Source organism: Haemaphysalis longicornis, unplaced genomic scaffold (assembly GCF_048455015.1).
Source record: "Haemaphysalis longicornis isolate Haplotype H1 unplaced genomic scaffold, Haemaphysalis longicornis Haplotype H1 scaffold_14, whole genome shotgun sequence".
Lineage (NCBI taxonomy): Eukaryota > Metazoa > Arthropoda > Arachnida > Ixodida > Ixodidae > Haemaphysalis > Haemaphysalis longicornis.
Genome location: NW_027526245.1, coordinates 16,286,678 through 16,313,523, shown reverse-complemented (window position 1 = coordinate 16,313,523; position 26,846 = coordinate 16,286,678). Strand labels below are relative to the sequence as shown.

At 45.4% G+C, this 26,846-nt stretch overlaps 1 protein-coding gene across 5 annotated transcripts in view; it reads left to right on the top strand.

Moving 5' to 3' along the window:
• Positions 1-26,846, top strand: part of LOC144165167 (sodium/mannose cotransporter SLC5A10-like) — a 349,040-nt gene that overhangs the window by 143,503 nt on the left and 178,691 nt on the right. For all 5 annotated transcript variants that reach the window (XM_077695277.1, XM_077695276.1, XM_077695275.1 and 2 more), the window contains one exon: positions 18,152-18,232. In XM_077695277.1, the coding sequence (XP_077551403.1) occupies positions 18,152-18,232 (81 nt within the window). The remainder of the gene's footprint in view (positions 1-18,151; positions 18,233-26,846) is intronic.

Here is a 26,846-nt window from a genome sequence, read left to right as displayed (position 1 = left end):
CAAGTGCTCATTAACGTTGAATGCACTCACCCACGCCCACACTATTTCCCCCCTCGACTGGAAGCGACCTCCTGGTCGCAGTGAGTTACGGTGTGCGCTGGTTGTATCGTTTCATGCGGGAGACGTGGACTATTTCAGTTCCTCGCCCTCGGCGGTCAGTGGGGGAAGCTGCCGGAGACACCCGATAATTCACAGGAGATGTCTGCTCAAGCACAATGTACGGACCAAAATATCGATGCAAAAACTTTTCGCATAGGCCGGGAGAGCGTCCGGGCGTCCAAAGTAATACTTCTTCCCCAGGGCGGAAGTGAACGAATTGGTGAGTTGAATCGTACTGAGTTTTCCGTTCTTGCTGGGCGGCTTCAGTGTGAAGGCGAGCTAGATGGCGACAGTGGTTGAGGTGAGAGACAAACACGTCAGAAAACGGACCGGCAGGAGAGTCCGGTGCGGCAAAGAAATTGGTATCAATGATGAAGGATGGGGCGCGTCCAAAAACCAGGAAGAAAGGGGAGTAGCCTGTGGTGCGCTGGATGGCCGTATTGTAGGCGAACGTTACAAAAGGAAGAATTTGATCCCAGTTGCTGTGGTCCGGCTTGATATACATGGACAGCATGTCGGACAGAGTTCGATGAAAACGTTCGGTGATGCCGTTGGTTTGAGGATGGTACCCCGTGGTAGTTTTATGCACAGTATTGGCAGCTCGAAGGACTTCAGCCACAATTTGGGATAGGAAGGCTCTGCCACGGTCGCTCAAAAGGATTCGAGGGGCACCGTGGCGCAAGATGATATTTTGCAGCACAAAATCTGCAATTTCCTGAGCGCATCCCGATCGCAGAGGTGATGTTTCTGCGTACCGCGTCAAATGGTCTACTGCCGTCACAATCCAGCGATAGCCGGCAGGTGTTCGCGGAAGTGGTCCATACAGATCAATGCCCACTGTATCAAACGACGAAGGCGGACCAACAGGGGGAGATGTAGTGCGTTTCCTGTGCTGGCATTTGTCACAAGATGAAACGTATTTTGCCACGCTAGTCGACATCCCCGGCCAATAGAAACGACTGCGGATTCGGTCATACGTTTTGTCGAACCCTAGGTGTCCAGCCGACGCGTCATCGTGGAACGCCTCTAAGATGACTGCCCTGAGCTTCCGAGGTAAAACAGTTACCCATCTACTGCCTGCAGGATGGTGGCTGTAGCGGCAGAGGGCCCCATTCACAATTTTAAAGTTCCTCAGCTGTCGGCGTAGGCAGCTGTTTGGTGGTCGTGCGGAGCCTTCAATTCTCTCTATTATTCGACGACAGTAACTATCGGCACGTTGCAGGGCGGATAGGTTGACTGTGTCCGAAGCCATGGCATGAGGAATGGGTGCGATGGGCAGAGCAGGCTGGGTCGATGCGGAGGCAGGGGCTGGCGATTTGGACAACGGACAACGTGAAAGGGCGTCTGCATCCAAATGCTTCTTCCCGGACTTGTATGTAACGGAAAAATTGTACTGCTGTAGACGAAGAACCCAACGGCCAAGGCGTCCGGAAAGGTTCTTGAGTGTCGACAGCCAGCACAACGCGTGGTGGTCGGTAACGACAGTGAAATGCCGGCCGTATAGATAAGGGCGGAATTTTTGGATTGCCCAAACAACGGCGAGGCATTCCTGCTCTGTTATGCTGTAGTTTTGTTCTGCCGCCGTAAGTGAACGACTGGCATAGGCGACCACGCGCTCCTTCTGCTGAGCATCCACTTGTAGTAAGACGGCACCGATGCCTTTCCCACTGGCGTCTGTGTGCAGTATCGTTGGAGCGCTGTCATTAAAATGGCAAAGCACGGGGCGCGATGTGAGGGCGTCTTTGAGCGCCTGAAAAGCCCGTTCACAGTCTTGTGTCCAAACGAAAGGTATGCCAGGACGGAGAAGGTTATGTAGAGGCGAAGCAACTGTTGCGAAATTTTGGATAAATCTGCGGAAGTATGATCCGAGTCCGAGAAAACTGCGGAGGTCTTTCTGCTGTTGCGGACGGGGAAAATTTAAAACGGCCGAAATCTTCTCTGGGTCAGGTTGTATGCCGTTCTTGCTTACGACGTGTCCTAATACTTTAATAGATTTGCTGGCGAAAGTGCATTTCTTTGTGTTGATCTGCAGTCCCGCATTTGAAAGACAGCTGAGTACTTCGTCCAGACGTTGTAAGTGTTGTTCAAATGTAGATGAGAAAACAATGATGTCGTCCAGGTAGCACAGGCAAGTTTTCCATTTAAGGCCACGAAGTACGGTGTCAATCATTCGTTCAAACGTTGCAGGCGCATTACAAAGCCCAAATGGCATCACGTTGAACTCAAAAAGCCCGTCTGGGGTGGCAAAGGTCGTCTTCTCTTTGTCATTTTCTTGCATTGGGATCTGCCAATACCCCGAACGCAAGTCGAGGCTCGAGAAGTATTCCGCTCCTTGGAGACTATCCAGAGCGTCGTCGATGCGAGGCATCGGATAAACATCTTTCCGAGTGATTTTATTCAGCGCCCGGTAGTCGACACAAAAGCGAACGGACCCATCCTCCTTCTCGACTAACACTACCGGCGATGACCACGATCTCGACGATGGGCGGATAACGTCGCGCTTGAGCATTTCAGCGACCTGCTCCTCAATAATTTTCCTTTCATGGGACGACACGCGGTATGGTCGCCGGCGCACAATCGCCGAGCCTTCCGTCTCAATTCGATGGGCAGCCACAGTCGTCCGTTTGAGAGTGCTGGAACTCACGTCAAAGGATGCAACATGCTTCGCGAGTATCGTGAGCAGCTGTTCCGTTTGCTTCGTCGTAAGGTCGGGGCTGATAGTTGCAGCGATACTGGACATACCAGCCGAAGAAGCAAAGTCACACTTTCGCGAGGAAAGTACTGCACTGGAGAGGACTGAGACAGGCTCTTTATAAATCACAGAAGCGACGGTCATGCCTTGACGTAGTAAAATCGGCTCTCGGGTGGTGTTCAGAGCGGCCAGAGCTGCAGATCCTTGGGAAAAACGGACGAGGCATGCTGACAGAGCGATTCCCCGGGAAAGCAAGCGGCTTGAAGGAGACGCTACTACATCACCTTCGAAAATGCTGCTGGAGGACACTACAAGAACTTGCTCCTCACCGGGTGGTAAAACATAGTCCGTGCGCAAGGTTAAGAGCTGCTGTCGTGAGTTCGGTGCAGGGGAAGGCTCTGTGTTGGAAAGGCGAATGGCCGGTTGGTGACAGGTTATAACCGCAGAGGCTGATGAAAGGAAGTCCCATCCAAGTATTAACTGATGAGCACACTCAGGCAAAACAGCAAACTCAATATGGTGACGATCGTTCCCGATGATTACACGTGCTGTACAAGATGCGGCAGGCTCTATGAGATTCCTATTTGCACTACATAACGAAGGGCCATTGGAGGGTGTCTTCACCTTGCGTAGTCGAGCGCACAGATCACTATGCATAACAGAAATACTGGCTCCAGTGTCCACTAACGCTTGTACAAAAATTCCTTCAACGATTACAGGTAAAGTGTTCGAGGGGCGCGCCGGAGGAGTTGTGAACAGTTCGCACGATGCAGTTTCCCCTCCGTAAACTGCAGCATCTAGTTTTCCGGAAGGTGGTTGGCGTCGTTCGAAACGGGGTGAAGAGGCGAGACGAAACGACGACCGGGCGAAGGGGAACGGCGTCTGGGATCCAGTTGACGGCGCGAACGGTCTGGAGAAAACTGCGGCGACGGGGAGCGGTCGTGAGGTGGATATCCAGGTCGTCGAGGTCCGTAGCTGTAGCGAACGTCGCGCTCGTAGGGCGCGTAGCCTCGCCGCTCATCTTGCTGGCGCCGTCGGCAAAACCGCGAGATGTGGCCGCGGATTCCACAATAGAAGCAGACCGGCCGTTCGTTACGACGGAAATCCTGAAGAGGTCGCCAGTTGTAATACGCATTCGAAGCAGGGGGCGGTGAGGAAATGGCCGTTAACTTGCCGACCATGGGCGGAGGCTCAGGAATTCCAATCGGCGAGACCGGCGCATGCGAAACTGCGTCCGCGTACGAGGGCGTGCCGAGAACCACTGCGGGGGCGCTTCGTGGACTACACGTCATCGACGCCAGCTCCTCTTTAATCATTCCCCGCAAATCACTGGCAGGCTTGGTGCAGCGGTCACCATGAGAACACGATGGGCCTTGCTGTTTGAGCTCCTCGCGGATAATATCGCGTATAAGGGCACGCAGCTCCGACTCATGAGGAAGAGGAGCTGATTCCTGCCTTGGCTGCAGGCGAATTGCTTTTAGCTGGTCCAGGCGCTGACAGGTGGTCCGAACATCATCCACACAAGTTGGATTTTGCAAGGCAAGCGAGTTAAATGCAAACTCTGCGATGCCTTTGAGGAGATGACGAACCTTGTCAGCCTCTGACATGTCTGGGTTAACCCGAAGGCAGAGAGAGAGGACGTCTTCAATGTAAGACGAATATGTCTCGTCTGGGCGCTGCCAGCGACAATCTAGTGTCCTCTTGGCCTCATCTGACCGAGCAGACGGTGTGCCAAATATCTGGCGGATCTTTTCAGTGAAAGAGGCCCAATCGGTTATGGTGTGCTCTTGGTTAAGGTACCACCTCTTCGCAACTTCATGCAGGGAAAGACCGACATTCTCTACCTTGAACTTGTCGTCCCACCTGTTAAACTGGCAGACCCGGTTGAACTGGTCAAGCCACTCTTCGACGTCTTCCCCACGACGTCCAGCGAAGGATGGAGGGTCGCGCTGGGGGCAAGTCACCATCCATGCCGGCAAGGTAGAAGCGCCAGCATTCGGTGCGCCTTCTCGCTCCATTGGTTGGGTTGGCGGTAGCACACGGCGGCCGGAACGGAGCTCCAGGGGTGCAGCTTGGTCAGGGAGAGGTCAGGATCGAAAGAAGCAACCTCCACCACTTGTAAGGCGAGGGAAGACCCCACACAAGTCGGCAGCAGTACCAGCAGTCTGGGTTTTAATCCGCCCGTCGGTGACTCGACAGAACCAGCCACTCGTGACGATGATTATCTACAGATGATGATTATAATGGGTATGCACAGATGAGAGATTGGCCCTAGCAACTCACGGCGATTGGCCACAGGGTCCTACAGCGAAGCAAGTGCTCATTAACGTTGAATGCACTCACCCACGCCCACAATATATATATATATATATATATATATATATATATATATATATATATATATATATATATATATATATATATATATATATATATGAGTTCACATGAGCTCCCTGCGGGAGGTGCGGGGTTGCAGGGTGTCCGAAGAGATGCCGAGGGCTAACCTTTGCGCTTTTTACTGGTATATCTTCTCTTTTACATTTATGATATATGACACCAGCTCCTACGGGAGAAGCGTAGTTGCCGAAGGTGTCAACAGATGGCGACCGCTAAGCGAACGCGGGAAAACTCAACGGAATTTTACGTCCAAAGGGATGCCGATTAAAAAGTCTCGCTGGCCTTCTTGGGCGATGTTAGGACGAAATCCTGAAATTGGTTTTGGGGCAATTGTATGTGCACCATTTTCAAGAAAAAACGAATGGGAGATATCCACTGGCTGTGTAGTTATTTAAGAATGTGTAATAACACAGTGCTTTCCCGCAATCCTGCTTGCTTCTATTGGGAGGGGGTCATTGAAAAATGTTGTACAACAGTGTTTACATAGCTGAATAAGTTGCCTATCTACACCAAAACCAGTTCGATATCTCAAATGGCAGGCGGTAAAAAAAATAATATCGGAAAAACTATTTTACCGCTTTTCACTTTCCCATCGTGGCATTTTTAAAATTTTCAGAAATATTGACCTCCAACACCGTAATCAGAATGTGCCCTGGAAATGTGTAGCCGTTTGAAAGAGCAGTTTGGCTAGACGTGTACATAAACTGTTAGGCCTTTTTGGCTCGTCAGCCGTGTCATTTGTAAAAACCAATTTGGCCCTTTTAGCTGCGTCGCATGGCGAAATCCTTAAAAGAGGTTCGGTGTATTTGTATGAGTAACATATGCCAGCAAAAATCACTCGGATAACTGAATGGGTGAAAGATTTATTTGAGAATCTTTAGGAACACCATTTTATTTCCGTAATGCGGAATCACCTCGCTAGTGTAGGTGAGGCCGAAATCCAAAAACCACTTTTTAGATATCCTTAAGGGCTATATATATCAGCAAAAACGCTTCGATATGTGAATAAGTGACCGAAAAAATTCACGAATTCATGAAACCACAATTTCGCGCTTTTCCGCGATTAGGAGTGCAATTTCTGGAAAACCCGCCTGAGTAAGCACCTACTCAATGACCCAAATAAACTCGTGAAATTCCAACTATCTAGATTTAACAGTTTTGGCTGGGATTTGATGAGTCAGTCAGTCAGTCGGGCCCTTCTTTTTATATATATATATATATATATATATATATATATATATATATAACGAGTCAGAAAATGGGAAATGAGGGGCTGGGTGAAATGAGACAGAAACTAAGGTTTGGCTGTCAAGAAAACCTCCGAAAGCAAAAGCGAGGTTGTGGTGGGTCATAGAAACAGATGAAGAATTTTTTGATTCAGAAAGAAAGTGGTGAAAAAACGCCCGCCGGGTGGGATCCGAACCCACGACCTCCAGAATACTTGTCTGGTGCGATAACCACTACGCTACAGGCCGGGCTGTTTCCCCACCACCTACTCGGGTATTTATGTTCAGGTATTTTTTGTTTCCTGCACTTGGGGGTGGTAGCCAGCGCCACTCGGGCTACTCGGGGTGACTCCTTTCTGACCCCAAAAATTCTTCACCTGTTTCTATGACCTACCGCATTCCCCCCTTTGCTTTCCCAGTTTTTCTGGACTGCCAACCCTTATTCTGTGTTAATTTACCGAGCCCCTCATTTTCCATTTCTGGTTCGCTATATAAATATATGCACAAGTCGTTTTTGAGCATGGTGAAAAAAGAATGGGAAAAAGAAAAATTAAGCCCATTCATTTGTCACCGTGGTCGAAAACGACTTCTGTGTATTTTTCAACCAGCTTGCTGGAAACCTTTTTTTGTAAATAAAGTTGAAGTTGAAGTTGAAGTCTATTTTGACGTTTTAAAAGATCGTACAAGTAGTAATACGGAAGGAGGTCCCGTAGTTACAAAACTGTCGAGGGACCTCCTGTGAGAAGGGGCGCAAGAGTTAGAGTAGGCAACAAGTAAACAATACATCAAAAGAAAATGAGCAAAAACAGGCAGAAAGCAATACATAATGTATATAAGCACGCACACACATATACATCTATTTGTAGTAATACAAACAAATGCACATCAAACATTGCAGTAAAAGGGATTAGACATAAGAACAGAAGCACTCCAACAAAAGGAGCTAGATTACAAACACGTTGATACATTATGCCAAGGTAAATAATAGAAAACATTTTAATTGGTTTCAGAATAAATGGGGAAAGTGAATTGATTTAAGAGGGGTGGGTCGTTCATTGCATATTGAAATGGCTGCGAATACGGCAGTTTGTTTGCCGTAGTTAGAGCGAATTTTCGGTATTATTAGATTATTGTGTTCTGAAAAGCGGGTATTGTTGGGGTTTAAAAGTAACGACTGGTCGATGCAGTTGTGGGTCAATTCATTATGTCTTGCGTGATGGAGCAAAATGCACATTTTTTATTTTATATTGAAAAAGAAGGGGTAGGATTCGAAGGTCAAAATATATATTTGGAGCACTCTCTCTCGGATGGCTGAAATTAATGATTCAGACGGCTCGATTTCGCAGAGAAGCAAGCGGTGATAGATGAACATCATAGGTGCTTCCGCACGAGCCTAAACAATATGATAAATGACTGTGTACAATGCAGTTCTATCGAGAATTGAGAACTGGCCGAGGAAAATATGCACGAGTTCTAATTAGTACATGAATACCAAACGCAATTTTACTAATAAGTGATTTGATGTGCAAGTGAAATTCTAAATGTTTATGGAGCACCACAACTAGGAATGTGGTGTAATCTGACGGGTAGATAAAATGTGAGCCAAGGCGAAAATAACCGATTGAGGTAATTTCCTTATGATGGGAGTGAAAAATTATGAAAATAGTTTTACTAGTTTCACAATTGTTGTTTCGGCCAACCTATTGTTTCAAACCTATTGTTTCGGCACCAAGCGGATAACCTCATTATATCGTCGTTTAATTTTTTAGTAAGGTTCGAGAGGTCAGAATCAGGCAAATAAACAGTGGTGGCATTTCCGCGAAGCATGCATTTTGAAATATTTTAACAAGATGGAAGATCGTTTATAAATAAAGAGAACAGCAGTGGTCCCAATATGGAACCCTGCGGGACGCCTATATTTACTGTCTTGTATTCGGATAGTATCCCACTGCATTCCAGAGCCTGAAGCCTATCTGCCAGATATGACTGTAGTAGCGCTAATGTTGGCCCACAGTCATTCAATGATTCTACTTTTGAAAAAAGAATATCGTGAGTAATGGAATAAAATGCCTTTGTGAGGTCGACAAATATAGCTGCTCCTAATAGGCCGCAATGAATTGATTGTTTCATGAAATCAGTTACCTTGTAGCGCCACCAACCTCATCTTAAGCGCCACCATCATCATCACCAGATTGGCCAGCTGGCACAGCGGAACATACTCGGCACCCGGCACCCGGTCTGGAACGGCACCCCGTTTCTACGCGCGTCGTCCTGACCATGGCAAGGCCAACGCAACCGAAATAAACGTGGGCTCGGCCGCACCGCCTCATCGACCTCCTACAACCTCGATAAGAGCCGCCTCAGTCGAAAAATTAGGCCGAAAACCAAACTGACAAGGGGTCAGTAGTCTGAATTTAGAGATATTTCCACAGCCTAATTACAATAAGTTGTTTCTATTAACTTGCTGAAAAAGGGCAGTATAGTTATACGGCGATAGTTATTTAACACACCGCGATCACCTTTCTTATGAACGGGTACTACTTTTCCTTTCTTAAGTTCAGAGGGAAAAAAAATCCCGCCAGCTCCACAAAGTGAATGATGATGAGAGGGGCGAAGCTAGAATGCTTATCGGTAAAACGGTGAAACATTCGCCCACACATCATATAAAGACTCGACACGTTAAGCTTTCCACCTCCCCGTTGACAAGCCCGTCGATGACGTGGTTGTTTGTGCTGATTATGTAGGGCTTGCTTGGGACGATGAGAATCTCCATGGGTAAGTTGGCGAATTCGGTGTGGGACCTTTTAGCCACCTTGGCCGTCGCCTTCTGCAGAGCGTCTTGTGTCGTGTACCTCCGGTACGTGTCTTCAGCTCGCTGGCGACGAACGACAACCTCTTCTTTTTCCTCTCCTCCTTGTTGGGTAGCAACGAACGCGTTGAACGTTTTGACCTCTTCGGCCAATCTTTGGTTGGCCAATCTCTAGGGGGATCCTGCCACAATCATCATCATTACGCCGTGTATGGCAGCAACAAGGGACGGGACAGGGCCCGAGCAAGTGTCCTGAGCTCGCGGGCGACGAACGAAAACCTCTTCTTCTTCCTCTCTTTCTGGTTGGGTAGCAACGAACGCGTTGAACGTTGTGACCTCTTCGGCCAATGTTTGGTTGGCCAATCCCTAGGGGGATCCTGCCACAATCATTATCAATGTGCCGTGTACAATGTATCGTGTACGGCCGGGACGGTGCCCGAGCAAGAGGAGCTTCGCCCCTAAAAAACACCCGGCTAAAGTCTTTCTGGTGTTACACTTCAAGCGAGGACCTTCTAAGGCGCAGCAAGAGAGCCATCTTTGGTGATGACATCATGAGCGCATTTCACAAGGTAGGTCCCGACACGAGTCACTCCAAGAACACGTAACGCGTACGGTAACAAACAATGACATTTAGCATGACTCTTCACTGGCTATAGCTTTACAGATTTACAGCTAACAGCAACGATAATTTGCGAGTGGATTTTGAAACCTGGACGTCGTCGCGAGTAGTTTTAACGTCATAGGTAAGAATCCCCTTGCTCCTCGCGGGAAAGCTGGGCTTTTCAGTTGTCATGCCTTACCGATTGCCTAGACTTGCATTCGATTTCCGTATGCTAATGGCGAGGTTCAAACGATGGGATATATTTGCGTACCCACCATGAGCGCCAATAAAGCAGCAAGAACTACAGGGAGTCATTGATACAGCTGAATACCACTGGGGAAACAGTTGGTGAGCCCACTTTGTGGGTTGTGTGTGGGGAGGACCTATGAAGTTCCGTGCCATAAAGGGCTTGCAGCACGTCTGGTATGACGAATACAGTTGGCTGGTTTGCTTTGTCTTGATGTCACCCCGTCCAGTGTAGGTCACCCATGCTGTAGACCTACATAGGTGATTGGGGAAACAGTACGCAAACGGTTTGCAATGGCAGATGACCAGCGAAGAGAACTGCAAACACTGTAAATTTCACTACAAATAATACTCAGGTATTGCCTCCAGCACATGACACCTATATATTCAACATAAGAAGTTCTCTTATTCTGTGCAGCGATCGTGCGGTCGCGCTATTAGGAGCACAAAAATATGCATGTATTTGTAATTGCGCAATAGTGGTTAGGCACATTCTCGATGGAATTGAGGTTATTGCTTGGTATAATAAAAAGGGTCATGCTGCTGATACAGCCTCAATCGCTTTGTCTTTTTCGCCAAATCTGGACAAACAGCGAGAGAGAAGTGAAGGTAAGACGAAGCCCAAACACCCCTGTTTCGGCCATGGGATGCGAAAGAAACGCACCGCGAGACCAGGCACCAGCCGAGGGTATATTTGGCCGCTTTGTGAGCACCACCGCTCACAGCACGGAGCCTCGTATGGATGACCCCCCAGAAGCCATGGGCTGTAAAACTTGACAATAACACCCAGTACAGCTCAGTGAATGGATGCAAAATGCCCAATCCGTGCCAAAGTATGACTAGAAGAAAAATGCGCGCGAAAACGCCGGCAGCGCATGATTAAGGGCGCACGTGTAAAAGTTTTTGACTTATATGTAAAAGTGCTCATACAGTTGGGACAGGGAACAGAAGAGACAGGACGAGCGCAGACTCACAACTAGTTTATTGAAAAATTGAGCATACTAATATACCCACGCTAGCACATGCACACACAGGTCACAATCTTTATCACATGATATAACGTTTACAAGCACTTGAATGGTTTACTCACACACTGTTCGGCATGCTTTCGAATAAAGAATGCCTCAATTAATTCCCTTGCGTCCTGTTGGCTTTTGCTCAGACCTGCGTCTGATTCAAAACCGTCTCGCATGGCTTGCTTTCACAAGCCGTGCAGTGCTGCGGAAGGTGGGAACACGTTTTGTTACAGATAGACAGCTCATGTTCCCTTAAACGATCGTCCAGACAGCGGCCCGTTTGACAGATGTACACCCGCCCGCATGTGAGCGTGATCATGTCACCACCCCGGTTGCACAGTTCACGCAAGGCGTTGCATGTCGTATTAGGGAAACTGGTTTCTGTTTCATTCCTTTCGGGATCTTGGGACGAAGGCTAGCCAACTTGCAAGGCGCAGAAAAGACGACGGGCACTTTGTGCCTGTTAGCCACATTTTTCAGGTCGTGTGCCACTCGATGGATGTAAGAAACAACCACCGGTTTATTGCGCCTACGGCCGTCTGTCCTTCGGGGTCAATTTCTTTTCAACTTCTGTAGCAAGGAATCGGCCACCGCTGTCACAAGCGTTAAGGGAAACCCAGCTGCAAGCAAACGGGCAACCGGAGCATCGAAACCTTCGTGAATCTGGTGATGGCATGATTTTGCTTGACCGTGAGCAAGCCATGTATTGACTTGCTACAAAAGGCGCACGATTATCCTGAGCGATGACAACTTTGTTCCCGCGTGTCCATGCACTCTAAACTTTTTTCCCTCCCATATACTCCCTAGAGTTTCTTTTTCGCCTGTCCTCTAGTGGTCCTCCTTGTAGGAGTTTTTTTACTACATGGAACAGGGAGGTTTTGTTTACCTCCTCAAAACAGGGCGTTTTTAGGTTATAGAAAGGAGGTATTTAGGGAGTGTTAAGAAATGTTCGGGAGAATTTAAGGAGGTCAAAATGGAGTATTCTGTACTTCCTGAAGGGCGTTTTGAAGTGATGTTTATGGAATTTTTAGGCGCTTGAATAGGAGCCTATTATGGCTCCCTTTGGAAGTACTTATGTTAGTTTAGGGGCGTTTTTAGGAGGTTCATGGGAAACATTTACTTCTTTTGAATGGAGTTTGACGAAAGCTTGGGGAGTTTTGTAGGCCTTCCGAAAGGAGGTTTTCAAGGCCACAAGGGAGAATTTCTAGTTCCCTGCGGGAGTACTGATTTCACACGGTTTTTCTCGATTTCAGGTTTATTTCAAACGAACTTTCGCAGACAAGTTTACATGGTACATGGTGTACACAAGGAGGTTCCGATGTAAATACTTATGGCGACCTCATATTGGAAATCACAAATGGTACATTGCTAAATAACACGCCAGTTAGGAATTGAAGACAGCAATACGATGCTAGTTGAACAAACCGTAGAAACAATATTACTACAAGAACTGGAAATACGCGAAAAACAAAGATAGGCACAAACACAACCGCATGGTAGGTGAAATCATTATAGAATACTAGAGGATCGAGAACGCGTCAGTACTTATCAGAACTTATCAGTACGCATCAGCGCTCAGTACACAGTGAAAAAAATGGTTGCAGCGGTTGACAACAACAACAAAATTTCAGTAGGTGGTGAAATGAGCGAGAGCTGTGTGCTAGTTGAACATTTTGTAGAAAAAATAATAATACAACTGGAAATACTTGAAAAACAGATAGGCACAAACACAACCGCATGGTAAGTGAAATCATTATATAATACTAGAGGATCGAGAACGCGTCAGTATTTATCAGAACTTATCAGTACGCATTAGTACTAAGTACACAAAGTGAAGAAAAAATGGTTGCGGTGGTTTACAACAACAAAACAATTTTTTTAATTTGTGGTGAAATGAGCGAGAGCTGTGCAACGATTTGATATTGAAAGGTAACAAGCATTTTGTAGGTGGTAAAGGCACAAGAGATAAATGATGTAGGAGACAGACTGCAGTGAGAAGGCTATGGATAAATGAGTAATATAAAGAACGAAAAATATGCTGCGGAAAATACCAGTGCGTTTTGATAAAGACACAAATGCGCCAAGAAAAGTGACCGAGTCTGACGGGTTAATTGCAATGATATAGAACAGAATGGGTGGTATCGCGACAGCTTCTTTAGAGTGAGAACAAAAAGCCATGAAATTCGTGTTTTTGGGATAATTTTTAGTTGATTCATTTCCCACCAGTTGCCAATATTATTTAGATAATTGTTTCAAGTTAAATTAGTTTGTTAATATTATTGCTTCACTGAAAGATAGCTGTATTATCAGCATACAGAACGGCCCATCAAATATCCCCTTTTCAGTAAAAAAAGAAGAAAGAAAAAGTCAGAAATATAATAAGGAATTCTCTTTGACTACTATCCAATGATTACAGGATTGAAAACAAATAATAGTGAACGATATTGATGCGATAAAAGTTAATTAGTTCTAAATCCTTCACTCGTGGTTTGGTGGTCGCAAGGTCCAAAAAGGCATGTTCCACAAACGTTAGAGCTCTGTGTGCCTTCTTGGGATATTGAATGTTGAAAACCCAGAACGATGCAAACAGACTACACAGTCCTCCCAGTAAAGATGATGCAGTCAAGACACGCTGGCCATCGATGTGGAGGCTAACTTCCCCGTTCACGGAATGCAGGCAGGGGGTAAGGGGAACATCTGCCTGAAAAAGCAAAAAAGAAAAAAAATGCCCCACACGTAAAATTCAAAACAGGCACTATGGTTAAATGAACTTAATAATTCGGTACAGTAATAAAATTGTAAGGCCAGGTTCCCTGCGAATTCCAGTACCTAAATTAGGAATGCAAAGGCTTCATAAAACCAAGTGCCAGTACATTAACTGTCGTGGCTTTGGCAGCAATAAAAAAGATATTACTTACGCATAATATACTCGAGCACAACTTTAAATGACAGTGAAGATAAAATGCAAGTCTCTGTAGGTTGATAGATTAGTTTTTGTTTTTGACTGAAAAACACTTTGGTATTGCATGATTTTGTTAACTGCTGTCTCTTGCTTTAAGATGCCAGCTTGCATCTATTCAAGTGAATGGGCACACAGTTAAAGATGCAAACCCTTACACTGTCTCTCCCCTACCATGGTGGCTCACTTTCATAGAAAAAGTGCAGTTTTTTCGAGCTGGACGGCTGTTGCAAGCCGTGGCAATACTCACTTCTGCTGGAGGGACCAACTTGGTTTCCGAATGCAGCCTTGCCTTGTACAGCACAGCCTATCCTGCCTTAAGATCTATGAAGTCATTCAACTCGATCATGTATCAGGATCTGCAGAAGAAAATAGTGTCAGCAAATAATGAATTCATGCCGGACAGGCCTCACTGTTTCAGTTATACTTGCAGATACCTCCACCTATTTCCCTCCTGGTGTTACAACCAAAGCTAATTTGTTACGGCTTGTCTCATCAAGTATGGTCATCTGTCATAACACAGCTAGTCATACAGGAAAGTCCTTCACTGGGTCAGAAAACACTTTCTTTTTTTACAGTAGTGATAAACTAGGCGACTCAGTCATCCGTATTCTGACAAATTATTATTCTGTGTCACCGAGCTGACAAGCATGATTGGTGCATAAGGTCATTTGTAGCCGCAACCGTTACTACAGCCTTGTTAGCTAACGTAAACCTCGTTCATGGCACCAAATTACTTGTGATTGCATGGCAACCAAAAAAAAAACAGCTGAAATGGAAACGCTATTGCCGCAAACTTACCAACGCTGCATGCCACACACACCTGCCTTAGTTAATTTACCGTGATTGTAGAAGTTTCCGTCACGCAAAACCACAGTGCACTTTTTGGAGCTGCAAGCTCCGTGTCAAAATCGAGAGTCAGATGAATCGAGTAATTTTTGTGTATGGTCTTACTATTGATTATGACAAAGTTATTACCAACAAAAGAAGAGTGTGTGCATTGTTCTTCTAAAAAATTATATACTTTTTTATGCCCGGCAGACTTGTGTCATGCTACGGCAAACTCGGTTCTCTTCCATAAGGGCATGAATTTGTGTTTTTAATTGCGTGGCCTTAGCTGGCGACTGACGGGCCCCGATTGTATACAGACCCTTCATTATCATCCGAAAGGGAATAAAAACATGTCGGTTTCGAACCACGTCGCCGTCGTGGTCCACACTATATGCATTTAATCGTTCGATAGGCTCATAGCATCTTTTACGCATGTCACCGTTTCCTTAATAGGGTACGCTGTCAGATGTGCAGAGTCGACTCAAGCGAGCAAACAACCCCATTGAATCTACAGGGCACAGTTTTCGAAGGGTGTGGCCGTCTGATCTGCGGCTTTCCCCGACCAGAGCGCTAAGAATGAGTCAGAGCCTTGAACGAAAACAACACAAAGACATATTTGGACAGGCAAGCCATCAGGAGCGTTAACAAATAGATATTACAAAGTAGAGCAGTTAACTAAAAAGAACACGAGCAGTCCGATGCATATGAGAGACAGAGTCCCACAATATTCACCGACCGGGCCCGACGATGCACCGCTATCGGAGGCGATTCGGCTACCTTAGTAACCGTCACGTTGCTTTGAAACGACTCCGCGCGCGATAAACGATTTCATCTCGAATGCCCTGTTACAAACCTGCCTACAAAAGAATGCGAATGCATACCCCAAAAGCCACCAACAAGTACAATAAAACGAGTTAGCGCTTTTTTCTTTGCCCGTGCGTGTACGTGCTGTGTGCGGCACGGGTACTTCGCAGTTAACCCTATCCAAACGTTTGACAAACGCATCGACTGATAACAGACCACTTACCAGCCGGCTGTCCACAGCTGTCGCCGTATCCAAATGCTGTTAGCGGCCGTTCCTCGTGTGACAGGGGCACATAAAAATCTTTCCACCAAATGGCACTACTAGTCCTTCTCAAATAAGAAAAAACGATGGCCCAAGGCGAGGCTTGAAGCTCCGGCCTCACCGAGCCACCGGCCGCGCTGCGTTGATAGCAAGGAGGTTGTTTACATCCGGGCAGCAAGTCGTGCCGCCAGGGCAAGTTGAGTCGCTGCATTCGGGTGCGTTGGCGCGCTGGCACGAGAATTTCAATCGTCTATATATGCGTAAGCAAGCGAAGCAGATGAGCACTGCAATTGTTTGCGACGGCAAGAACTGTCTCTTTGTTATCAGCAGAGTTTGACAACACCTATCGCCAAAATAAACAGATTGAAACAACACGGCCGCGCTGTCTGCCTGTGATCGCGCTGGCTGAAGCATCTATACGGGTATACGTACGGTATGGGGTTTGTAGCTGCATGCAACCGTCGCGTCCTGCTTACTCGTTCTAATTAGCATTAGGCCACGGTTGAAGTGCTGATACACGGAAACAACAGAAGACTAACATGGCGACCGCCCGCTTGAGATGATTATCCCAGATGGGGAGTTTATTTTGGACGTGGTACTATACAAGGAACCGTACGCCATCTCACAAATGGTGTTAAAAGGTTCTAAATCCTCCCGTTGTCTACACGGATGGGCAACGGTACTACCATGGAGGTTCGTCCACATTTTTAGACCATGCCTAGGGAGTACATTTTTTGCTATAAGTACTTTTCAGGGCACATTACTTGATTAAAACTTTATTTCCGGCTAGTTTGCGTTTACAGTGTGTATGTAAATATAAGTTGTTTACAATCTCTTTATCTTTATCTGTTCCTTCTCTCTGCGGTTTTCTTCTTCGAGGGTAGATATTCCGCCATGATAAAATAAACCTTGTTGTTGCTAGTCAGCGCCTTGTCTTGTCAATCTTTGTTTCATCCCGTTTAAGCGCTGTTATGTTTTGTCAAGTATGTACCAACAAGCCCGCACTACAACGCTTTTTTGCTTCATGATTTTGCTACTGCTCCTTGAAGGCGAGAAGAAGCGATTGCCTTTTTTACTGTCTTCGAGTGCGCAGACAGATAAGGCAACAACCCTTTTCGCACCTTCGGTTTGTAAAGCCAACACACGTGGTCTGGTAAAAGCGTGATGTTAATGTCTAAAAACTGCAAGCAGTCATTTTTAGTCAATTTATCGGTGAAAGACAGGCCTTTCCCAAATCGTCGGAACTTGTCTAAAATCTGGTTAACAGCGTCAGGGTAGGTTAACATAGGTAAAATGTTTTAAAAATTAGGAAACCATCAACGTGTCTAAACACTTACTCTACCTGCCCGTCGTCCACGTCACGCTCCAAATTCCGATCAATACTGGCTAAGAGGACCACAAAGAACCGGTGTCACGCATCATGTTTTCTTTTGCCCCTTCTTTTTTAAAATTGTAACAATGATTGTTGTTGTCTTTGCAATCGTGTTGTTGTCTTTGATAATCGTGTTGTTGTCTTTGCATAATATTTATGACTGTGCAATGATGTACTTGTTTTACAATGACCACTGCTGTACGTTGCATTTGCAGCTATAATTCCTAGGTATTCTCACTGCATTGCGTTCTTTTGATGTTTGTGTAACTCTACGTTTAAATGCGTTTACCTTGATCCCCGCCAATGTCCGGCCCCCTTGGACCCTTAGGGTATTAAATAAATAAAAAATGCTGGACTTGCCTGCCACTGGTAGCGAGTAAATCGAGAGAAGGCAATGACGAATGCCTCCACGCCCAAACCCTGCCTCCTTGGAGCGCGCGGCCCTGGACCATTTCCGTCCCCCCGAGGATCAGCAAATGGCATGCATCGGATTTCTAAAGCATTTTACCCCGCCTAGAAATATCATCATGAGCGTATTACCACAGCTCGGCTTTGCCGGAGCTTCGCTCAAGCTCGAGCCTTCTGGAATATTTGTCCGTTGCGGCATGATCCGTTTGCATTTGGAGAAGGGTGCATGGACGTGCAAAATCTGACAGCCTTGGAATGCCAGTATCGGTATAGCGCTAGACAGCACAATGGCTCCTAGTTTGGAATGTGTGCGGTTGAACTTAATTTTGATATGGTTCGCGTTCCGCCATTTTTTTCAACAATGTGATACTGCTCGTTCTTTGCCTTCGTTACGTTTATAACACATAAAATTGCTTGTGGTTCGTGCAGGTGGACTGTCAGCTGTACTTTGGATCGACTTTGTTCAAGCGGTCATCATGATTGGCGGCGCCTCTGTCCTCGCTGTGATAGGTTTGTCCTTCCGAAACTCAATCTACGAGAAATTAGGTTGATGCTGTTACAATAGTCCCTTGAAGAGTAGGTTGACGCTGTTACAAGGGGTCCAAGCATATAATACTTGGACCCCAACTACCTCAAATTTCTATCTGCATTATGAGGCAGAATAACTATTATACAGTTCTTGTTAAGTATGATCGGGGGTGTGCCGGTAAATCATTCGCCCTCGCACACAGAAAAATTGGAGCGCAATTTTGCCACTCCGTTTTGACACCTCGCAGATAGCCAAGGCTGGCATAACAAGGAAATATGCACAGTTGGTAAGGGCGCATGGCGAAACAAAGCGGGAAAAAAACAACGGCGAGTAACAATCACGACAGGATGCGCTCCGTCCTCTTGTAATTGCTTCTCTCGCGCTCCGTTTAGCCAGGAACCAAGGCTGAATGGGACCATTCGCTGGTGCTTTAGTAACGTCTTTGTCGAGGCGAAAAAGTTCTTTTAGTTACTAGAGCTGAAAGCTCATACTTGCTGGATGCTAGATGCTTGGGTAAGGCCTATGAAGTTTTCTTTTTTTTTCCAAAATCCGCACAAAAATCAGAGAATCGTCTACTACTGCGTAGCTTTCTTATGCTCCTTGTGTAGAGTGTGAGTTCTGTACACCTAGATTGGGCTATGAGGAGCCCAATTCGTTGGGCTGTGTTATTGTCCTCAAGTTTTTTTTGTTTAGCCAATGACGTGAATATACACCATCATAAGAATGGAGTGCCTTTACTTAGCAAATCGTGTAGTTTTCCCAAGATGAAAGGCGTAGTGCCGGGATTTTTCAAAATTTTTCAGTTTAGCCTTACATTTTTGGTGAAGACTTATAGGATGCATATTTTTTTAATTTGCAGATTATTTTTGACAAAGTATTTTTTAATAGCAGAGCTCTTCAAGCTTTTAGTTTCGCCGTCGAGCGTTACGAGAAAAAATACCAAGGAAAAATACAGAGAGCATGTGAGCGTGAGACTGGTGAGGAGCACCCGGCGTCGTCCTGGCTTTCGCGTGGGCTTGCGCCACGTGAGGAGCTAGCAAAAATAAAAAATAAAACAGTCCACGTGCGTCTGCCACTGAAGTGGGGATCACAGTACAGCTCACGCTACGAACGCTGAGTTCACAAGGCCTTGGGTTCCAGCGCATGCTTTGGCACAAATGTGAAGGCCTGCAGACAAAACACTCCGCGCCTGCCAGTCACGGAGAGCTTTCAGTGGCGAGTGCGGAAGTTCACGTGAGCGGCAACAAGAGCGGTGGCCCCCCTCTGCGACGAAGGGCCGCCAGCTTTGCTCTTTCTCCACGCTTGCACTGATGTAGTGCAAGCTGCGCCTGTTTCTTATTTAATTTTTTGGCCGAAGGTAATTTTTTTCAGAATGACCATCGACCAGTTGTCCCTATTTACGCTATTTTAGCAATAAACATGCCACTTAAGGCAGTTATGCGATTTTGTGGAAGTGCACGGCCTTACGCGGTTGGCTCATTTTTTGGCATTTTTCATTCGTATTGAGAACGTTGTTTTGCGGGCGTCTTTAATTTGGTCGGCGTTTTTTTTTTTGTAGGAGATCAATGAGATCCCTAGTTTTCCATTTCGTCGGATTGTTTTTTCTAACACTTGTCCTTTGGTTTTATTTGGTTTTTAGATATTTTGATCGACCATTCGTTTCCATTTACGCTATCATAACGAATACCTGTTTTACTTCAGCCAGTTAGGCATCTGTGTGGAAATGCAGAACGGTACACGGTTTTCTCAATTTCTCTGTTTTTTACTCACAATTTCGATGTTGTTTTGCGGGCTTTTTTGTTTGGACTTCAGTTTTGGAAAAGTGGTATGAAATGCAACTTTGCATTTTTTAAAAAGATGTGCTTGCAAAAGATATGCAAATGGATATCTTTTATTCGTCAGAATATTTCTGTAGCATGCTATTTTGTTCTTTTGTTGAATTTTTCTGCAAAAAATCTGTTGGGTCAATTTTCTCCTTCTACCCAATGATAACGACTACATCCGCTACTTTCACCAGTTATGCATCACGGCGGAAATGCAGGCCGTTATACAGTTTGTCCATTTTCGCATTTTTTTGCATTAACAATGTTCGTCGCCAGGATTTTCAGTTTGCGCTTCGTTTTTCGGAGGAGGTGTATAAGACCCGCATTTTTGATTTTGGTAGTTTTTTTTTGTAGAATTTATTATTCTACACTTTCTCTATTTTTAATTTTCGCAATTTCAGTCGACTGAGTATCTCTTTTCCCGCTATTCACCCACTAAAAATGTTACTTTCGCCAGTTATGCATTCTCGTAGAAATGTGGGGCGTATCCCAGTTTTCCCATTTCCCAATTCTTTGTTCTTAATTATAAAGTTATTAACAGCGAACGTGCTTAGCAAATCGTATTTTTCCTGTTAAAAATGCCAAGAATAAACCGAGCGCGCGGACCCCGCGGCGACCGCACGGCATATAAAAAAACAAAGTTGCCGAGCGCTTGTGCGTGCATGCCTAGCGGGAACCGCCTAGCGTCCTGGGCACAGGTTTGTCAAGCCAAACGTACCCACTTAGGGAGATTGGCCAACATTGGCTAAAAGAAGAGCTCCAGCGTTCGCCCTAATCGTGGGAACGAACGCTCGCTCGGAACGAGAAAGACGCATCGTGGCGTACGCCCTTCCAAGGCGATGTCTAACGATTATCACTTCAAAAAAAATGAAGGAAGCTCGCTTATAGCAACAGTGATTTGGAATAGCCCAGCGTCGGATCACTCTAGCAGTGTTCATAGTCATAAGAGGAGCGTTTGACTGTTTGGCACATCAGGTGATAAAATCTGCATTGGAATCGGTAGGCATCTGAGGTCGCTTGTATACATGAATATCCGATTACCTCTCCAACAGATCTCTGTTGATGTCCACGAAGGGCGGTAAAACAGCCTCTCACAATGTCACGCGAGGTGTGCCACAGGGTGGTGCACATCAGCCTCATTCGAATTGAGAAGTGCGTGCCACACACTATTGAAATATCGCTCCATGCCGATGATATCTGTATCTGGAGTTCTGGCCTCAACAGGAGTGTTTTACGAGCTCGCCTTCAAAATGCCATCAATTCAAAAGCGGACTTTTGACAAGACGCGTCTTTTACATCTCTGATTCAGATTCAGATTCAGATGCAGATTCAGTTTTTGTCATGTACAAGTACATGAGGGGTTGGAGAAAAGCTGCAGTACTGCAGCTTGAGAAAGCTCCAACCCCCTGGTTACCAAAACAACAGTGCGTACAACGCAAATACAGCAGCAAATAATTTCATGTACCACATTTTATTGCAACTTGTGTAAGTCGTACATTCTGGATTTAGAAAGCGTAATATTGCAGTGCAACACACAAAGAAACAATCGCAATACAAAGAGAAAATGACACGACCGTATGCATATTTAACAATAGAAAAAACAGTACTTTATAAAATACACTGCAGGGGCACTGCAAGTCACAAAAATGCAGTGAGGTGTACATCACTAAACAAACACTGCTAACAAGTTCTTTGGGTTAGATTTGCTATGTCGACATCATTTTTATATAGTGTTGAGTAATCTCGGTGTTATGACGCTGAGCATATTATTCCCGTAGTTAGTCCGGCTGGGAGGTACAAAGTAGTGTTCAAGGTTTCTCATGCTGTGCACAGAATTATTTCGAGTCAAGTTAGCCAAGTTAAGTAATGTATTTGTGTTATAGAATCGCTCGTTTATTAATGGTTTACAGAGGTGATAGTCGAAGAGTTTTTTTTACATAAATATTTCGAATTGTTTTAGTGAAGTACCAACCGAGTGATCCATTGGAGTATTGGTTATTATTTTGATTATTTTATTGCGCAGTCGGTAAAGTTTAGAGATGTTTGACGTTATGGTGGCACCCCATACTAAGAAACAATAGCTAATACATGATTGAAATAGTGCATGGTATATAATAAACCTTGTTTTGATGGGAAGTAACTCGCGATGTCGATAAAGAAGTCCTATTACTCTGGAAAGCTTCATTGCTACCCGGTCTGTTTGCAAATCCCAGAGCATATGCTCTGTGAATACCACGCCACGAGTTTTCAAACCTTTGATCCTATGGGACGGCCACCGAGATGCAAGTTTTTTATTAGATTTATTCGATTGCCTTTAGCTCAGAAAATAATACCCTTGTTTTTTTTTCTCGGTTTATTACTAGGCCCTATGATGAAGCCCATTCACACAATTTAGCTAGAATCTCATTGCCTCGGCTAATTAGCGATGTGTGCAGGTTTCATCGGCTAAAAACAAACTTGTGTCATCCGCGTAGGTATTTTACGGAAGAGATCATTAGCACAATGTCGTTTATGAAAATGTTGAATAAACAGGGACCCAACATGCTTCCTTGTGGTACGCCAAGGCATGTTCGCTTTGCTAAAGAAGACGAGTTATTTATATTTACATATTGCTGGTGGTTGCCAAAGTATGATTGAATAATCTCAAGTGCCTACCGCGAACACCGTAAAATTTTAATTTCTTAAGTAGCAGATTTCGGTCAAACGAATCAAAAGCATTCGTGAAGTCTATACATATTCCAAGTACGAATTTCGATTTCCCGGAGAATGAATTCCTTCTGCGCAAGTAACGCGAGTTCAGTAGATCTGTGTTTACGGAAGCCAAACTGAGCATCTGATAATATTTTTTTAGTTTATCTGTAAAGGACGCGAGTCGTGAATACAAAACTTTTTCAAGGAATTTAGAGATAATTGGTAAAATTGATATGTTGCTATAGTTTCCAAAACTGTTTTGTCCCCTTTTTGTACAGTAACATTACTTTCTCGGTTTGCAAATTCGCTGGAAAAATACCATTACAAAAACACAGCTAGAATATATTCGTCAGGGGGCGGGAAATTATGTCAGCAATAAGTTTGATAGGCTGCAGTTTAAAATTCAAAAGGATCGGAACTATTGCGGTTTCGCAGGTGGACAATTGTTAAAAATACCTCGGCCTCCGTTACTGGGGCTAGAAATACTGAGTCGGAGCAAGAATGTTTCATCTTTAGCTTGTTATTGAGCAATACCAGGGAGGACAATGTCGTCACAAGATATTCGTTAAAGGCATTTGCCAGAGCACAGCCTGTTAATTTTTTCCATTAACGATGATTTCCGAGACTGTGTTGGAGTTGCTATTAGTGCCAAAGAGGGATCCTATCTTTTTCTAGGTTGCCATCGTATTGTGACTACATTCTGTAAATATGTTGTTGAAATACTCGTTGCTAGCGTGACAAATTTCCTTGTTAAGGCTATTGCGAATTTTTTTTGTATTCTTTTAAAACTACGGTGGGTGAGAAATTTATTTTAGCGAGTAGGTGTTTAGTTATCCAGGGCTTACGGATCTTTCGGGAGGTAGTAAACTCTTTGTAGGGGAAACACTGATCGTACAGGTGCTCAATTTTTTTTTTTGGTGAAGGTATCCATTGCAGTGCTAGCATGTGTGGCGCTACAGACGTCCATCCAATAGATTTCTGGAACGTCATTTCTAAAGTGATCCAAGTTATCGGACAAAAATTGTGTTGCTCTGACCGGCGGTTTTTTAACTCTACAGTTTCGTTCGATTGCCACAACTGATCGCTCAGATTGCAAGCTATAACACAAGCTTTAGCATTGGTAGTATCCGCTCCAAAAAAAAAAAAAGTCGATGAGCGTTGAGGTGTTTGCAGTTACTCGTGTTGGAAAAATTATAACATTGATTAAGTTGAAACTTTAAAATAACCTTCTCGTCTCGTTTGTTATACTACCATGAGAAGACATGTCTTCATCAAAATCGCCGCCACAAATTATCTTAAGCTTATTGTTGACGCAGTAATCGAAGAAACGTTCAAGATAACTCAAGAGCAACCCGTTTGATCCAGCCGGAGGGAGGTAAAGAACAGAAATGACGTAGTCGTTCAGTTTTACAGGCAATATTTCACAGTCGTAACTCGAGAACGTAAAAGCTGGTATCATACCACACTGGTAAATATCTTTGATGAGCATAGATACTCCTCCACCTCGGCTAGAGGGGCGACTTAAAAAGAAAACATTGTATCCTGGGATTTTAAATACATCCTTAATACAAGGCAAGTGACGTCATTCGGCGTCAGCTGGGGAACCTCAAGTGTTCTCGCGATTTCATTTGTCCTGGTCTGTCTTTGGCAACCCGTGTAACTGAAGATTCAACTTTCTGTTCTGCCATTGAAGTTCATCAAGGTCTTTCTTTATGCAGCTCATTTGCTCTTTGCCTTCGACAGATTCAATGCCCTCAACCCGCTGTTTCGTCTCGATCATTTCCTTTTTTCCTGTCGGTCGAGTCTAGTTAATATTTCATCATACTGGTCCGAAACGTGCCGAACACTTCCTTCAAGACTGGTCAGTGTTTCCTGCATGGTCTTCACTTTCTCCTGTAACTCAGCTATTCCAGTAACAGATGCGTAGTCAACTGGGTTTTTCTGCTTAGCCCCTCTGCACAATGGGCATCGCCACTACTTCTTTGTACAGTCTTATCTAAACTGGAAAGCTTTTCCGAAATCCGCGAACATGGTCCTAAGTGGTACGAACACAAACATTCACTACAAACAGCAAAAGAATCATGCTGGCTGATAGCCAAGTCACAGCCAAAGCAACAATTGCCTTATCGTTACTCATTTCACCTAGCTACATGGGCAACAGAGTACCGGCACAGAGAACAAGATGGTGAATTAGTGGGAACAGTGCGGAAGACGGGACTGAACAAGTAATAGACAGCCGACACAAGCGCTGTCCATTACTTGCTCAGTCCCGTCTTCCGCGCTGTTTTCAAACGATATGATGTACCAACAAGCCCTTCAGTTCACCCTTTTGAATTAGTGGGAGCGGTAAAATGCAATCCTGCAAGAACAGGACGAAGGATGAATACGCTGCAGCCTGCGCCGCCTCTGCCGCCCAAGTGAGGGTCCTTGAGCAGTGTCGTCCTTTGTAGGTAGCGTAGGGTGCGCCATGCTGTCGCAAATCTCCCAGTGCGCCTTCCGATGGGGAACGCCAGGTCACGTGGGCTTGACGTCGCTAGTTGGCCGGCGGTTTTTTTTCTTGTGTGGTCGTTCGGCTAGGAAATGTGCGGCAATAGCCTTCACCTGGCGGAATGTCTCCCGTTATCATGTTTCAATGGCAGGGGCCCCCATACCCTTGGTAGACTGACACCGATTTCTGGGCGTAGCACTTCACCGGTCGATGACGTGATCCCCACACGTTCGCCGCCTGAAGGAGAAGCTGGGCTCCTTTGCTGTGGTGTTACTCATGCTGACCAGCGGCTCAGGACGCTGTTCTGTTGGACCCCTCTTACGTCGCTACTCAGCAGCCTGCGAAGGACTTCTCTAATACAGCCTCCTAGTTCTCTCCTTTCCAAGACCAACACAAGGCTGTTAGACAGTATGCAAGCCCGAACTCTGCAATTTTATCTGAGCCTTCCCAAGATAACTTCTACGCTGGGGACCACACCTGAGTCTGGGCGCTTCTTTGCCAGTGTACTGCTCAAAGAGGGGCAGTTTCGCATGCATCTGCGGCTTGCGTCTAGGTCCCCAGGACATCCTTTGAGTTCTAGCGCCACCTTAGAGGTACAAGACACTCTACAACCCTTGTGTCAGAAGTACTCCGAGCCTATCATTAATATACCTACTTGTCTGCCCTAGAGCGACTAAATAAGCTTATCTTCAGAGTAACGTCGCTAGGGTGCGATGGCGGCCATTTTGGTGCAAGTCGTGAGTGTTTTCAGCTTCATGCTCCCAGTTGCAGCCGACCTTGATGGGCGGCATTTGTCCGGGCGCCGCTTGGCAACCATGACAGCTGTGTTTATTTTTCGAGATGCGCGCCGGGGCGACGCAGCCGACACAGCAGGATCAGGCGGAGTTGCGCTGTAGCCACTAGTTATGCTACGCTTATCTAGTGGCTGTTGGTTTCGCTAGACCACAAGAGTTTCACTGCACTTTTGATCCGACTACCATGAATTACGGTTTGTTAGTTATCGCATGGTAAAAATGGATGGTTGAGCAAGCGATTACATTCCACGGACGTTTTTCAAGCGGTGCTTTGTTTTGTGTTCAACTTTGTAGCTGTTTTCCATAACAACGATTCGGTCCTTTACTGGCCATTTCAACTAAGGCGTGATATCAAGCTTGTACTTGCAGTGACCGTTCACCTACGAAAGTTGATTGGCAACGATACCGATGGAAATGTGTATCTTTGCGCATACTTGTCAAACGTAGTCAATAAGTTTCTATCATATCGCAGCTTATTCAGTGTCTCAAATCAAACCAAAAGCAAACATCATAGCCTTACAGTGCTTGTTTTGTTCTCTAAACGCGCGCCTTCGCGGTGAGCGCCTCGCTAGAGCCACTAGATAAGCTTATTTAAAGGCTTCAGGATTCGCCATGACCACAAGGCGTGAAACACGCCGCTGTAGGCGATTTCCGCCAATATATCAACCCGCACCCTCTACCTTTGTTTTAGTCACCATACTGTCCATACTGACACAAGTCAACACCACTCCGCCAAAAGTGAAGGCAAATCCGATTTTGCAAATAGTCACCACTTATTCGGAAACAGCTACTTGATTAA